Raw genomic sequence first — 15,871 nt, 5'->3', positions numbered from 1 at the left:
CTCAAAAAAAATGAATACTGTTACACTGAAAAGAAATAAAAAATTAAAAAAAAAAGAAGCTCCATAGGTTTTTCATATTCCCCCCTTACTTAGGAACACTATTCCAATTTTTTGTGTAAGAAGACACATACATACCATAAAGTCATAGTGAAAAGTAAGAATAGAAATGACTAAAACACTATAGGAAATATTAAAATTTTAGCATTTTTCTAGCAAATTGTTGGAGGCATATCACTTGTTCTTGTATTGTGATCATGGCTCTATTATAAGGTCCTTAGGTTGCCTGTATCACAGCTTTTTCACAGAATTAGGTAGGCATCTGTGAGAAAAAGCAATCCTTAGCTCTAAGAAAATCCTGCTAACATCAGTCCTGATAAAGTATATTTAAATCTTCTCTTCAACCCATTTAATAATTTCTTTGACCCAGGCATCACTGATCAATGCTTTTGTATCTTAAACTTGCCAAAAGCCTTATACAGTTTGAATGCAAGGACATACTCTAAAAATCTGGAAAATGACCTCTTATTCCCAGGAAATCCCATGTTCTCCGGAGCTTACCAGATTCACTAGGAGGAAATATAAAGAAGAAATAAAATATATATTAATCATTAAACATGTCCATGAGTCTAAGCTTTACAAAGAGCCATCTGAGTTTGAACTACTATCATACGTTTCTTTTTTTTTTTTAAAGATTTTATTTATTTATTTGACAGACAGAGATCACAAGTAGAGAGGTAGGCAGAGAGAGAGGAGGAAGCAGACTCCCCACTGAGCAGAGAGCCCGATGCGGGGCTCGATCCCAGGACCCTGGGATTCGATCCCAGGACCCTGGGATCATGACCCCGAGCTGAAGGCAGAGGCTTTAATCCACTGAGCCACCCAGGTACCCCTGTTATATGTTTCTGGATTAGGAGTAATGACTGTCAACATCCCAGAACAGTTGAATCTGACACTGTAAGCCCTTAGATCTTAATCAAACTCAGTTTGCACATAAATGTGTTTTGGGGTATGGATTTGGATTCTGATTTTGGTAAGTTTTCCCAACATGTAGTCCAGTGAAGGTAGATGTGTTTGTGTCTTGGGGTGGACACATGCACATAACAACTCTCCTGTTCCCTCTCCTGACAGCGGGCCTCCCCAGGGCCTTGAACCCTGAGCTGGCCATACTCGTGAAGTGATCTTGCTGCAGGGACAGCATGTGGAGGCTGGAAATGACAGCCAGGGGAGGTTATGCACAGGGTCAGGTTCTCTCTGTATCACTATGAGCATCACAGTATTCTTACTTGAAATCTACACCTGGGATGTATCTTGACTCCATAGTGATGCTTCCTGTATGCCAGCAGGAAAACAGTTCTGTCCACTGTTTATCCCGATGGTGACAAATTTCCCACTCTCCATTATTTTTCTTTTTTTGTTTAAAGATTTTATTATTTTATTATTTATTTATTTATTTTAGAGAGACAGGGAGAGAGAGAGACCAGGCAGAGGACAGGCAGACAGGCCTCTTTGGAGAGAGACAGGCAGACTGCAGGCTGAACACGGAGCCTGATGGGGGTGTCCATCTTGTGACATGGAGATCATGAGCTGAGCTGAAATCAAGGACCTCCAAAGGGGGCACCTGGATGGCTCGGGGGGTTAAGCCTCTGCCTTCAGCTCAGGTCATGATCTCAGTGTCCTGGGATTGAGCCCCTCATCGGGCTCTCTGCTTGGCAGGGAGCCTGCTTCACCTCCTCTCTCTGCCTACTTGTGATCTCTGTCTCTCTGTCAAATAAATAAATAAAATATTAAAAAAAGAACCTCTGGAAGAGATTATGCTGAGTGAAATAAGTCAAGCAGAGAGAGTCAATTATCATATGGTTTCACTTATTTGTGGAGCATAACAAATAGCATGGAGGACAGGGGCGTCAGAGAGGAGTAGGGAATTTGGGTAAATTGGAAGGGGAGGTGAACCATGAGAGACTATGGACTCTGAAAAACAGTCTGAGGGGTTTGAAGTGGCGGGGGGGTGGGAGGTTGGAATACCAGGTGGTGGGTATTATAGAGGGCCCGGCTTGCATGGAGCACTGGGTGTGGTGAAAAAATAATGAATACTGTTTTTCTGAAAATAAATAAATTGGAAAAAAAAATAAAAAAAAGAACCTCCACGGCACCCCTCTACTGTCTGTTTCAGCCACAGCCTGACAGTTATGTACAAATGGTCACTTTAAAATCCCTCAAATAAACTCTCTTAGACACAAAACCCCTCAAGGTCTCGGGAAACCACGCAGCCTATTGTTCTAGGTGAACAACTTTTCTGCTCTTAAGGACACAGAGAGCCCTGGGGTGAAGCTGATTCATTTCCTTTAAGTGAATGTTTGAATGGCATATGGGTGTCTATGACTCATGGGACTAAATGACAGAGAACAAAGGTCTCTGGGATCCTCGCCAAAATAAAAGAGAAATCACTGAAGAGACGAAACACAAGTTCAGGATTGTTCTGTAACATTTTTCTAATGTTAGGAATCTGCTCCCCAAGCTCTCCATGCTCTGTCTGCAAACAGACTCCAGGGCTGTGTAAATTGTCACCAATATTTTTTGGTCTCTTCTGCATTTTTGCCAGTAACTGTGGAATGGCTACAGGGATTGTACCTAAGACTTGGCTCAATTATTTATTTCATCTGTGTTTAGCCCCTGGAGGTCAGGAGGATCATGATGCTCTAGAGCAAGTCATGGGTTCTTCCAGCTCTTCTGCTTCCTGAGGAACCCGGGGTGCACACCGTCAGCCCAGGTAGTGATGGCAGAGACCCAGAATGTCCGTCAGACTCACATGAAGCACAGTTCTTAACCAGCAGCAGATTTACTACCAATTAGCAGAGGATACAAAATGCTGAGAGCCCTTTCAAGTATCTAGGAGGCCCCAGACCCATCAGACATTAGCTTTGGAGACCCCTCACTGCAGTGTAAATCCTTTTTCTTTTCAAATGTGGGGCAGAGAACTATTATGGTACAAGTCAGCACAGAGAGGCTTGGGGGACTCTCAGATTATGTGTCCCTACCTTCGTCGCCCAGTTCTGGCATCAGGACTCATTTGGTAGCATATCAAAACCCAAAGAACAAATAATCCAATGAAGAAATGGGCAGAGGACATGAATAGACATTTCTGCAAAGAACACATCCAGATGGCCAACATACACATGAAAAAAATGTTGAACATCACTCGGCATCAGGGAAATACAAATTAAAAGCACAATGAGATAGCACCTCACACAAGTTACAATGGCTAAAATTAACAAGTCAGAAAATGATGGGTGTTGGTGAGGGTGTAGAGAACGGGGAACCCTCCTACACTGTTGGTAAGAATGCAGGCTGGTGCAGCTGCTCTGGAAAACAGCACGGAGGTTCCTCAAAAAGTTGAAAATAGAGCTACTCTATGACCCAGCAATTATACTACTAGATATTTACCCCAAACATACAAATATAGTGATCCAAAGGGTCATGTGCACCCCCAATGATCATAGCAGCAATGTTCACAATAGCCAAACTATGGACAGAGCCCAGATGTCCAGTGACAGATGAGTTGATAATGAAGAGGTGGTATGTATGTTGTGTGTGTGTGTGTGTGTGTGTGTGTGTGTAATGGAATACTATGCAGCCATCAAAGAATGAAATCTTGCCATTTGCAATGACACGGATGGAACTAGAGGGTACTAGACTGAGAGAAATAAGTCATTAGAGAAAGACAGTTATCATATGATCTCCCTGATATGTGGAATTTAAGAAACAAAACCAAGGATCACAGGGGAAGAGAGGAAAAAATGAAACAAGTTAAAACCAGAGAGGGATAAAAAGCATAGGAGACTCTTAATCACATGAAGCATGAGGACTTAATCACATGAAGCAAACTGAGGACTGCTGGAGGGGACAGGGGTGGAGGGAAAGGGTAACTGGGTGATGGACATTGGGGAGGGGATGTGTTGTAAGGAGCACTGGGTGTTGTATAGGATTGGTGGATCACAGACCTGTACTCCTGAAACAAGAAATACATTATATGATAACTAATTGAATTTATTTATTTATTTAAAAGATTTTACCTATTTGTTTGACAGAGAGAGATCACAAGTAGGCAGAAGGCAGGCAGAGATAGAAGGGGAAGCAGGCTCCCTGCTGAGCACGAGCCTGATACGGGGCTTGATCCCAGGCCCTGGGATCATGACCTGTGCCAAAGGCAGAGGCTTAATCCACTGATTCACCCAGGTACCCCTAACTAACTGGATTTAAATAAAAAGATAATTAAAGAAAGAATTTTTAAAAGTAACCTCATTAACCAGGTGGTGGGTATTATAGAGGGCACAGCTTGCATGGAGCACTGGGTGTGGTGAAAAAATAATGAATACTGTTTTTCTGAAAATAAATAAATTGGAAAAAAAAAAAAAAAAGAAAAACAGCATGAAGGATACTCAAAAAAAAAAAAAAATAAAAGTAACCTCATTAGAAGTTTGGTAGAGTTTGACTCTACCAAAGATTAGATTATGCCTCATTATTAGCTCTGTGATCCCATGTACAGTAGTTATGAAGGAGAGTAAGTGAAAAAAATTCACATATTTACATTTATTTATTTATTTTTAAAGATTACATTATTTATTTTAGAGTCATAAGGAGAGTGCCTGAAGAGAGGGAGGTGAAGAAGTAGATAGATTAGTATGGCCAGTGGCTTATCGATCTTATTGATTTTTTCAAAAAACCAGCTTCTAGTTCATTGATACATTCTACTGTATCTCTGGTTTGTACCTCATCGATCTCAGCTCTAATCTTGATGATTTCCCTTCTTTTCATTTTTTTCTCAAGATTTTTTTAAATTTATTTGACAGAGAGAGATCACAAGTAGGTAGAGAGGCAGGCAGAGAGAGAGAGGAGGAAGCAGGCTCCCTGCTGAGCAGAGAGTCCAATGCGGGACTCGATCCCAGGACCATGAGATCATGACCTGAGCCGAAGGCAGTGGCCTAACCCACTGAGCCACCTAGGCGCCCGATGATTTCCCTTCTTATGTGTGGAGTTGGTTTGATTGGTTGTTGATTCTCCAGTTCTTTAAGGTGTAGAGACAGCTGGTGTGTTCTAGATTTTTCAATTTTTTTGAGGGAGGCTTGGATGGCTATGTATTTTCCCCTTAGGACCGCCTTTGCTGTATCCCATAGGTTTTGGACCGAAGTGTCTTCATTCTCATTGGTTTCCATGAATTGTTTCAGTTCTTCTTTGATCTCCTGGTTGATCCAAGCATTCTTAAGCAAGGTGGTCTTTAGCTTCCAGGTGTTTGAGTTCCTTTGGAACTTTTCCTTGTGATTGAGCTCCAGTTTCAAAGCATTGTGATCTGAGAATATGCAGGGAATCATCTCAGTCTTTTGGTATCGGTTGAGTCCTGATTTGTGACCCAGTATGTGGTCTATTCTGGAGAAGGTTCCATGTGCACTTGAGAAGAATGAGTATTCTGTTGTTTTAGGGTGGAATGTTCTGTATATATCTATGAGGTCCATCTGGTCCAATATGTCATTCAATGCTCTTGTTTCTTTATTGATTTTCTGCTTCGATGATCTGTCTAATTCTGAAAGAGGTGTGTTATGATCTCCTACGATTAGTGTATTCATATCAATGGAGAGAAAGCCCAAATTCATAAAATTAAGAATGAAAAGGGAGAGATCACAACTAACACCAAGTAAGTAGAAACAATCATCAGAAGTTATTATCGACAGTTATATGCCAATAAGCTTAGCAACCTAGATGAAATGGATGCATTCCTGGAAAAATATAAACTACCAACATTGAACCAGGAAGAAATCGACAACCTGAATAGACAGATATCTAATAACGAGATTGAATCAGTGATCAAAAACCTCCCAAAAAACAAGAGCCCAGGACTTGACGGATTCCCTGGGGAATTCTACCAAACCTTCCAAGAAGAAATAACACCTATTCTCCTGAAGCTGTTTCAAAAAATTGAAGCAGAAGGAAAACTTCCAGACTCTTTCTATGAAGCCAGCATTACCCTGATCCCCAAACCAGGCAACGACCCTACCAAAAAGGAGAATTTTAGACCAATATCACTGATGTATATGGATGCTAAGATTCTCTACAAGATCCTAGCTAACAGGATCCAACAGCACATTAAAAAGATTATCCACCATGATCAGGTGGGATTCATCCCTGGGCTACAAGGATGGTTCAACATTCGCAAATCAGTCAATGTGATACAACAAATTAATATGAGAAGAGAGAAGAACCATGTGGTCCTCTCAATTGATGCAGAAAAAACATTTGACAAAATCCAGCATCCGTTCCTGATTAAAACGATTCAAAGTATAGGGATAGAGGGAAGATTCCTGAACCTCATCAAATCTATCTATGAAAGACCCACAGCAAATATCATCCTCAATGGGAAAAAGCTTGCAGCCTTCCCATTGAGATCAGGAACAAGACAAGGATGCCCACTTTCACCACTCTTGTTCAACATAGTATTAGAAGTCCTAGCAACAGCAATCAGACAACAGAGAGAAATAAAAGGTATCCAAATTGGTAATGAAGAAGTCAAACTCTCTCTCTTCGCAGATGACATGATTCTTTATATGGAAAACCCAAAAGACTCCACCCCCAAACTACTAGAACTCATACAGCAATTCAGCAACGTGGCAGGATACAAAGTCAATGTGCAGAAATCAGTGTCTTTCTTATACACTAACAATGAAAATACAGAAAGGGAAATTAGAGAATCGATTCCATTGACTATAGCACCAAGAACAATAAGATACCTGGGAATAAACCAAACCAAAGAGGTAAAGGATCTGTACTCGAGGAACTACAGAACACTCATGAAAGAAATTGAAGAAGACACAAAAAGATGGAAGACCATTCCATGCTCTTGCATCGGAAGAATAAACATTGTTAAAATGTCTATACTGCCTAGAGCAATCTATACTTTTAATGCCATTCCGATCAAAATTCCACCGGCATTCTTCAAAGAGCTGGAGCAAATAATCCTAAAATATGTATGGAATCAGAAGAGACCCCGAATCTCTAAGGAAATGTTGAAAAACAAAAATAAAGCTGGGGGCATCACGTTACCTGATTTCAAGCTTTATTACAAAGCTGTGATCACCAAGACAGCATGGTACTGGCATAAAAACAGACACATAGACCAGTGGAACAGAGTAGAGAGCCCAGATATGGACCCTCAACTCTATGGTCAATTAATCTTTGACAAAACAGGAAAAAATATACAGTGGAAAAAATACAGTGTCTTCAATAAATGGTGCTGGGAAAACTGGACAGCTATATATAGAAGAATGAAACTCGACCATTCTCTTACACCGTACACAAAGATCAACTCAAAATGGATAAAAGACCTCAATGTGAGACAGGAATCCATCAGAATCCTAGAGGAGAACAGAGGCAGTAATCTCTTCTATATCAGCCGCATCAACTTCTTTCAAGATATGTCTCCAAAGGCAAAGGAAACAAAGGCGAAAATAAACTTCTGGGACTTCATCAAAATCAAAAGCTTCTGCACAGCAAAGGAAACAGTCAAAAAAACAAAGAGGCAACCCACAGAATGGGAGAAGATATTTGCAAATGACAGTACAGACAAAAGGTTGATATCTAGGATCTATAATGAACTCCTCAAACTCAACACACAAGAAACAGGCAAACACATCAAAAAATGGGCAGAAGATATGAACAGACACTTCTCCAATCAAGACATCAAATGGCTATCAGACACATGAAACAATGTTCATCATCATTAGCCCTCAGGGAGATTCAAATTAAAACCACATTGAGATATCACCTTACACCAGTTAGAATGGCCAAAATTAACAAAACCGGAAACAACATGTGTTGGAGAGGATGTGGAGAAAGGGGAACCCTCTTACACTGTTGGTGGGAATGCAAGTTGGTGCAGCCTCTTTGGAGAACAGTGTGGAGATTCCTCAAGAAATTAAAAATAGAGCTTCCCTATAACCCTGCAATTGCACTCCTGGGTATTTACCCCAAAGACACAGATGTCGTGAAAAGAAGAGTCATCTGTACCCCAATGTTTATAGCAGCAATGGCCACGGTCGCCAAACTATGGAAAGAATCAAGATGCCCTCCAACGGATGAATGGATAAGGAAGATGTGGTCCATATACACGATGGAGTATTATACCTCCATCAGAAAGGATGAATACCCAACTTTTTTAGCAACATTAACGGGACTGGAAGAGATTATGCTGAGTGAAATAAGTCAAGCAGAGAGAGTCAATTATCATATGGTTTCACTTATTTGTGGAGAATAACAAATAGCATGGAGGACAAGGGGCGTTAGAGAGGAGAAGGGAATTTGGGTAAATTGGAAGGGGAGGTGAACCATGAGAGACTGTGGACTCTGAAAAACAATCTGAGGGGTTTGAAGTGGCGGGAGGGTGGGAGGTTCTGGTACCAGGTGGTGGGTATTATAGAGGGCACAGCTTTCATGGAGCACTGGGTGTGGTGAAAAAATAATGAATACTGTTTTTCTGAAAATAAATAAATTGGAAAAAAAAAAAAAAAGAAGGAGATAGAGAGGGAAGTGGACTCCCAGCTGGGTAGGGAGCTCTATGCCTAAGCTGGGCTCCACCCCTCAACTTGAGATCACCATTATATTAAAATTAAATGAAAAATTTATTCACAGATTTGCATTTAAAATTAAGTAAATGAAAGGACTCTTACTTATATATTTATATGTAAATGCGTTGGGCAATTGTGTCAGAAAAGTCTTAAATGTTTTGTAAAACATGTAGGTCATTCATAGAGAAATATATGACATGACAAAAGAGACAATCAAGGTCTCCTCTGTCATTGTCCTTCATCGTCATTCTCCCTGAGGACGGCCATCTCTGGACAGCTCAGTGACAGGGGCTCATTAACAGTGTGGGGCGTCTGCTCCCCAGAGACGTCAGCCGAGGAAACACATTCGGTTCTCAGTGCCAGCCCAGCCACAACTGAGTGTCACAGCACCTCTCCTGTGCTCATAAGGGACTCCCTGTCATACAGGCAGGTCACTGCCTTTGGGAAACCAAGGTGGAGTTTGCAATTGTCTCCATCTCCTACCTCCTAGAGGAAAAGGGCAGATCTCTGTTCACCTAAAGATACATGAAGTTATCATGAGAAAACATCCTTCTGCTTAGGAAAAATTTATGGATAGCCAGTGCTGGTGTAGTCAACCTGTGCATTTACTTCACACGACTGATTCTACATGTCCAAGTGCCAGTCCTTGATTCCTTCTTTAGGCAGTGACTTGGAAATGAGGTAGGGAAATAGCTTTGAACCTACAGAGAGGGTGAACAGAGGTGAGTGGAATGAAACTTGGTCTGTGTGTTGCTTTAGGAAATGGAAGTTAGTTCATTTTCCGTTGCAATTGTTCTTGTCACAGAAGAGCTGTCCTGGTTTGCACGTATGGTCTTCTGTCTAACGGAAGACTGGAAAGTCACCAAATGTAGGAACTAAATTTAGCTCTTTGTTATAGACTCCACCAAGTCATTCCCAGACATTTCATTCTACTACAGTACATTCACTACACCTGTGTATGCACGTGAGAAAAATACTTTAAATATCTATATGTAATGGGAATAAAATATGCCCTTCAGCAATAGAGTAAGAGAGTCATCATGTGTATAAAAGTATTATACTATATGCTTCCATACTTTCCTATTGGTTCTTACTGTCTATGAAAATAGACAATATTTGTTCTCTGTTTAAATCTCATTGTCACTATTTATCATTTCTAAATGTTCATTTTCTCCCTTCCAAGTTACCAAAGAATCTAAAACATGTAAGGATTATTAGAAACATTATGTTGAAGATCACAACAGGGAGTTCCATTCTGTGGATATTGTGTCAGTGCATCTCTACTGGGACACCGGGTTCCATCCTCCTTTCCTTGTACAGGATCGTGAATGGACTCTATGTGAATGCTGTTGGGGCCCGGCTCAGACGCTCTTTACCTGGCTGCTGCTCCGATCCTAATCATACACGTTAGGAATATGGGCTGCCAGGTGCACAGCCATTCCCTTCTTCAGAGATTTTCCCTCAGCTGAAAGAGATCCACTTTGCCAGGGGGTCTGGGGAACACATTTGGGGCAGCTCACAGCCAGGGACAGACTCACAGGAGAGACAAAAGGCTGCCAATGTCAAGGCAGGACTAAGTCTGATGCAATGCATGCTCCAGAACTGTGCTGTCTAATACTGGAGTATGTAGCCACAGAAAGTCATTTAAATTTAAATTAATTCAAATTAAATAGAATACAAAATTCCATTTCTCAGCTAGGCTATTTTAAATGCTCAGGTAGTGACATGTGGATAGTGGCTATTGCATTAGACAGTGAGGGCTGAGTATTTCCACCAGCACAGATGGATACTGTATGGGAGGCTTCTGTCCAGCTTCTTACGGGATCAGGCATATGCCATCTTTCACCTGAGACCACATCCTTGCTAGCAGCATTCTCTGCTCTGTTTTGCTTTCCTCATCCCCTTTATCCTGAGAGCACTCCCTGAACAAACCATGTGCCGTGGAAATCCTACTTGATCCCCTTCTTCCATGGAACCTGGTGGAAAGTACTGTCCATGTTCATGCGACCTCTCATTTCCAGTGTTGTGAAAGCTGCCTTCCCCTTCACTAGCTCATCCTGCATTGCCCATGGGGGCCTGTTCTAGCATATTGGGGTCAGCTCAGACCTAGGGGACACAAGCTTTATTAAAGTAATAGTGATTCATTCCTACCACTGTCAACACTACTTCAGGATTCATTCAGGAAATGGATAGGGCAGTGTTTATATGTCAATTATGTCGGTGACTGTTATATATTTGAAATATCTTCAATACAGACATTTTTACAAGATTTTTGATAATTATAATGTGTATTTTGCTTACTAAGTATGAGATTTTCAAGAAATATGGACTCTTCCACGTGAAGTTTTAGACTTATGTGTCAGCATTGAACACATGGTAATGGCTCTATCAGCTTTCATGTGCTGGTATGAAACATATAGCCTCTTCCATTTAATGCCCATTCTCATAATTATTATTGTAGAATTGTATTTTTTGAGATGTCATTGCCCACTTTATTGTTTTTAGATGCTGATTATTACATAAAATGCCATTGTTTCTATTTTGTAGAATCTATTTATTTTTATTTCACCTAGTAACTCTTTTCTCTCTCAATGTGTAAACTGTGTTTTTCTCAAGGATGTATTGTTTTGTATGCAAGATAATAATTTATGTAGATTTGTAGCTGGAGTTGCCTCTACTGTATCACATCATGGTAGTTGCTAGGGACGGCGTTCTGTGCTCCTTACATAGGATGGGTGTGTTTACTGTTCCTGTCCAGCCAGGATTATTTACATAGTTTGTCCAAGAGGAATGAATGTCTCTTACTGTATTCAGGCATTTGAAACCTACCTACATAGAGATGATGGTTTTTAGTCTACTCACATGGTCTTTGACGTGGTAAGAAGTAGATGAAATGAAGTTTTTCATTTAACCTTAGGCTACACATGTCCTGTCTCTGGGAAGATGTGTTCTTTGGTGGTGCACAGAGATTGGAGAGGGACAGATGCTGAGCGGGGGAGGTGGAAGGGAGGAAAGTGAGCCAGATCAGCAGCATAAGCTGTTGAGATCCGAAGAATGCATTATGCAGCCTGCTCTTTCTCATGTCTAGTGCTGCTCAAGGGGAATAGTTTTCCTAGGTGTAATGTGAAAAAAAAAAAAAAGAAATAAGACGGTGGACTATGACAAGAGTATTCCTGTTCCCTCCCAGGGTTCTCTCCAGGATGGCACTGGAAGCAATTATAACCCCCACAGACAATCCCATTCTTTCTGTCTCTTTCAGTGGGCATCTCCTTTGCCTGATACTTTATTTTTCAATCTAAAATCATAATCATTTTTTAAAATATTTTTATTTTTATTTATTTTTTTCCAATTTATTTATTTTCAGAAAAACAGTATTCATTATTTTTTCACCACACCCAGTGCTCCATGCAAGCCGTGCCCTCTATAATACCCACCACCTGGTACCCCAACCTCCCACCCCCCCGCCACTTCAAACCCCTCAGATTGTTTTTCAGAGTTCACCTCCCCTTCCAATCTACCCAAATTCCCTACTCCTCTCTAACGCCCCTTGTCCTCCATGCTATTTGTTTTTTTGTACCTGTCCGATAGAAGCCATTCAGTATTCTTTAGATGCATGTATACACACATACATGTATATATATAAATAGTCTGGAAAAGAAGGAAACCATTTGTACAAGTTCAGAGTTTTGTCTTCTCTTACCTTCCTTCTTAGTCCTTATTGATAAAATAATGTTAAAATATATCACTATTTATTGTGATGGTATGATATGATACTGGCGTTTTCCTTGGATGAGTTAACATTTCCCTTTTGTCCTCCTTACTTTGGTGAGTAATGCCTTCATTAGACACCTTGAAAATGCCAGCAATTTATTTCAGATATTTTATCTGTATTTGTATGTGTGTACATGAAACTGAACCGTGGTTTGTTTTTATTTGCTCTTTTGAGCAGGTGTGAGTCTGGGCACATTCCCTATTGTTGCACGTTTACACTGTCTCAGATACCTTTATAACTAATTCCATTAAGAAAGTGTTTGTGGATAGATTTTTTTTTTTTTTGTGAATACAACTGAATGCATCTCTATAGGAAATCCAAGGAAGTATAAAATAATGTGAAATACTTTATCCTCTATTCTTTTTTTTTTAAAGATTTTATTTATTCATTTGACAGACAGAGATCAGGAATAGGCAGAGAGGCAGGCAGAGAGAGAGGAGGAGGAAGCAGGCTCCCTGCCGAGCAGAGAGCCCGATGCGGGGCTGGATCCCAGGACCCTGGGATCAGGGCCTGAGCCGAAGGCAGAGGCTTAACCCACTGAGCCACCCAGGCGCCCTATCCTCTATTCTGATTCCATAAGTACTTATTTTATGCCAGTTTTGTACCAATTTCTTCCACACACCAGTGGGTTTGCCCTGAAACCGGATTCAGATATTTAGTGTCAGAAGAACAAGAAATGAACTGTATGCCTAAGCATTTGAACATGAACGAACTGAAACACTCATTTTCTGAGCCTCTTTGGTTGGTTTATAACTGCTTCTTCAGTACTAAGCAGCTGGAAGTATAGGGTCATCAGACTCACCCGAGCGCTGGTAATGTGTCTGATTCAGCATCATTAACTCTACAAGACAGCTTCGAGAAGGTACTAACCTAATGTGGACGGATATCTGAGATTTTAGATAATACCCGAATATCCTTTTCTATGACTTTCTGTGTAGCACTCCAAGGTTTCCATTATAGGTATTTACCTGTCATTGCTTTGAGAATAAATCGGTCTTTATCTCTATATATTTGTCTAGTTGATTAATTTATCATAGAAATGGTGTAAAGCATTACCCTTTGTATGTAGATTATACAGTTGGGTAACTTTTAAAAAATATTTATTCTGATTAGAATGTGGATGGTGAATACTCCAAACTTTTTCAGCAATTTCATGTGCTCTTGTTGGCAATGTGTGAAATAAAAATCTGCAGAAGGAAGAGGAAAGTTGTGGGCACTGAATTTTAGGGCTCTGATTCCACCTGATGATGCACAACCAAGGTATGCTCAGAGTTCCTGAAAATTGATACAGTAATTTTAAGCATCTTTAGGCAAAGTTAAGCACTGTATTTAAATGGTGGTGTTTTCAGGGTCTCTCTGAGTGTGTGTTTAGTTCTTTTACTACTCTAAGGAAACACAAATTCCAAACATGTAGCTTTCATAAGTATAGTATCTTAGGTAATTCTGACACAATGTTTATATGCAGAACTACTACTGATATTTTGAATGTAATTGAATTATTTGTATATATACATTCTAGCTCTTAAACTCCTACATCTGAACACATTTTCGAGTTTCTTTTGTATTATATTCCATTGCAAGTGAGGTGTGTACAAATCCAGTTGTGTAAAACACAAGATACATATTTGCAATAACGTCTCTCCCTCTGTCTGCATCTCCTTCCGATTCTTTCTGATTGTTCTCTCTCTATTTCCTTCATCCTTATTATCTCTAAAATGTATGTACATACTACAGTCCTTTAAGTCCAATTAAGTCACACCAAAGACCTTTCATACCTATGACTGATGCCAACACGGAGTCCATTATTTCATATTTCTTTTTTTAAAAAGATTTTATTTATTTATTTGACAGAGACAGAGATCACAAGTAGGTAGAGAGGCAGACAGAGAGAGGAGGAAGAAGGCTCCCCACAGAGCAGAAAGCCCGATGTGGGGCTCGATCCCAGGACCCTGACATCACGACCCAAGCCGAAGGCAGAGGCTTTAACCCACTGAGCCACCCAGGCACCCCTTTCATTTTTCTTATATTACTTATTAAAGATTTACTTTTTGTGATAATGTGGAACTAAACTGGTATAAATTATGTCAATTTCAATCATTTATTAAAATAGTTAATTTTAGTATGCCATGGCCATGTCTTATAACATGAGAGACACATCTCCACCAGCACCAACTTTTTGTTTTAAAGGTTTCTTTTAAAAGTTGCTAAACACTGGGTCCTGACAGGAAACATGAGCTAACAGGATGGAACAGAAGAATGGCAGTTCTTTCACGGGGTTTATCCTGCTGGGGTTCTCTGACCGGCCTCAACTGGAGCTAGTCCTCTTTGTGGTTCTCCTGATCTTCTACCTGTTCACTCTGCTGGGAAACACCACCATCATTGCCTTGTCCTACCTCGACCCACATCTACATACTCCTATGTACTTTTTCCTCTCCAACCTAAGCTTTCTGGACCTGTGTTACACGACCAGCAGTGTCCCGCAGCTCCTGGTTTATCTCAGGACGGCAGACAAGTCCATCTCGTTTGGTGGCTGTGTAGTTCAGCTGTTTGTCTTCTTAGGGCTGGGATGCATGGAATGCATTCTGTTAGGGGTCATGGCGTTTGACCGCTATGCAGCCATCTGCAAGCCCCTGCAGTACACCGTGATCATGCACCCCCGTCTCTGTGCCCTCATGGCTTCTGCGTCATGGTTCATTGGTTTTGCCAACTCCTCATTGCAAACAACGCTCATCTTCCTTTTACCACTTTGTGGGAGAAATAAAATAGACCATTTCCTTTGTGAGATTCCTGCACTGCTCAAGCTTGCCTGTGTAGACACCACTGTGAATGAGTCTGAGCTCTTCTTTGCCAGTGTGATCATTCTCATTGTACCCGTGGCATTGATCATCTTCTCCTATGGTCAGATCGTCAGGGCAGTCTTAAGAATAAAGTCATCTGCAGGGCAGAGGAAAGCGTTTGGCACATGTGGGTCCCACATCACAGTGGTCTCCCTGTTCTATGGCACGGCCATCTATGCTTACCTCCAGCCCAGCAACAACTACTCCCAGGATCAGGTCAAGTTTGTTTCTCTGTTCTATGCCATCGTCACCCCCACGGTCAACCCCGTCATATATACACTGAGGAACAAGGATGTGACGGGAGCAATGAAGAAGGTACTTTGCAGGGGCCAGGACTCCAGATGACTGGACAGGGAAGACCCTTTGATGGACACATTGAATGCCGGAGTGAGTAAGATGTTTGTGACCTATGTGGATCATCTAAAAATTCCCGTGATAAGTCTCAAGGGAATTTACTTACCTCATTCTTTGGAGCAAATGAGTGCTCAAATCCAAGTTCATGGATCCACAGAACTTCCAGAGAGGCTGATTTTTGTTCCTAGATCATTTGCATATATATATGGATTTATTATTTAATTTGAGAAAGAGAGAGCATGAGCAGCAGGGGTATAAGGAGAGGGAGAAAGAATCTCAAGCAAACTGTACCCTGAGTG

General features: G+C 40.9%; 1 protein-coding gene across 1 annotated transcript; it reads left to right on the top strand.

The window, feature by feature from the left end:
• Positions 1–14,624: 14,624 nt before the first annotated feature.
• On the top strand, positions 14,625–15,563 carry LOC122900375 (putative olfactory receptor 2B8). The gene has a single exon (XM_044239000.1). The coding sequence runs from the start codon at positions 14,625–14,627 to the stop codon at positions 15,561–15,563; it is 939 nt and encodes a 312-aa protein (XP_044094935.1).
• Positions 15,564–15,871: the final 308 nt, after the last annotated feature.

Source organism: Neovison vison, chromosome 1 (genome assembly GCF_020171115.1).
Source record: "Neovison vison isolate M4711 chromosome 1, ASM_NN_V1, whole genome shotgun sequence".
In the NCBI taxonomy this organism is placed as follows: Eukaryota; Metazoa; Chordata; class Mammalia; order Carnivora; family Mustelidae; genus Neogale; species Neogale vison.
The sequence above is the reverse complement of the archived record's forward strand: the minus strand, read 5'-3'. Positions and strand labels throughout refer to the sequence as shown.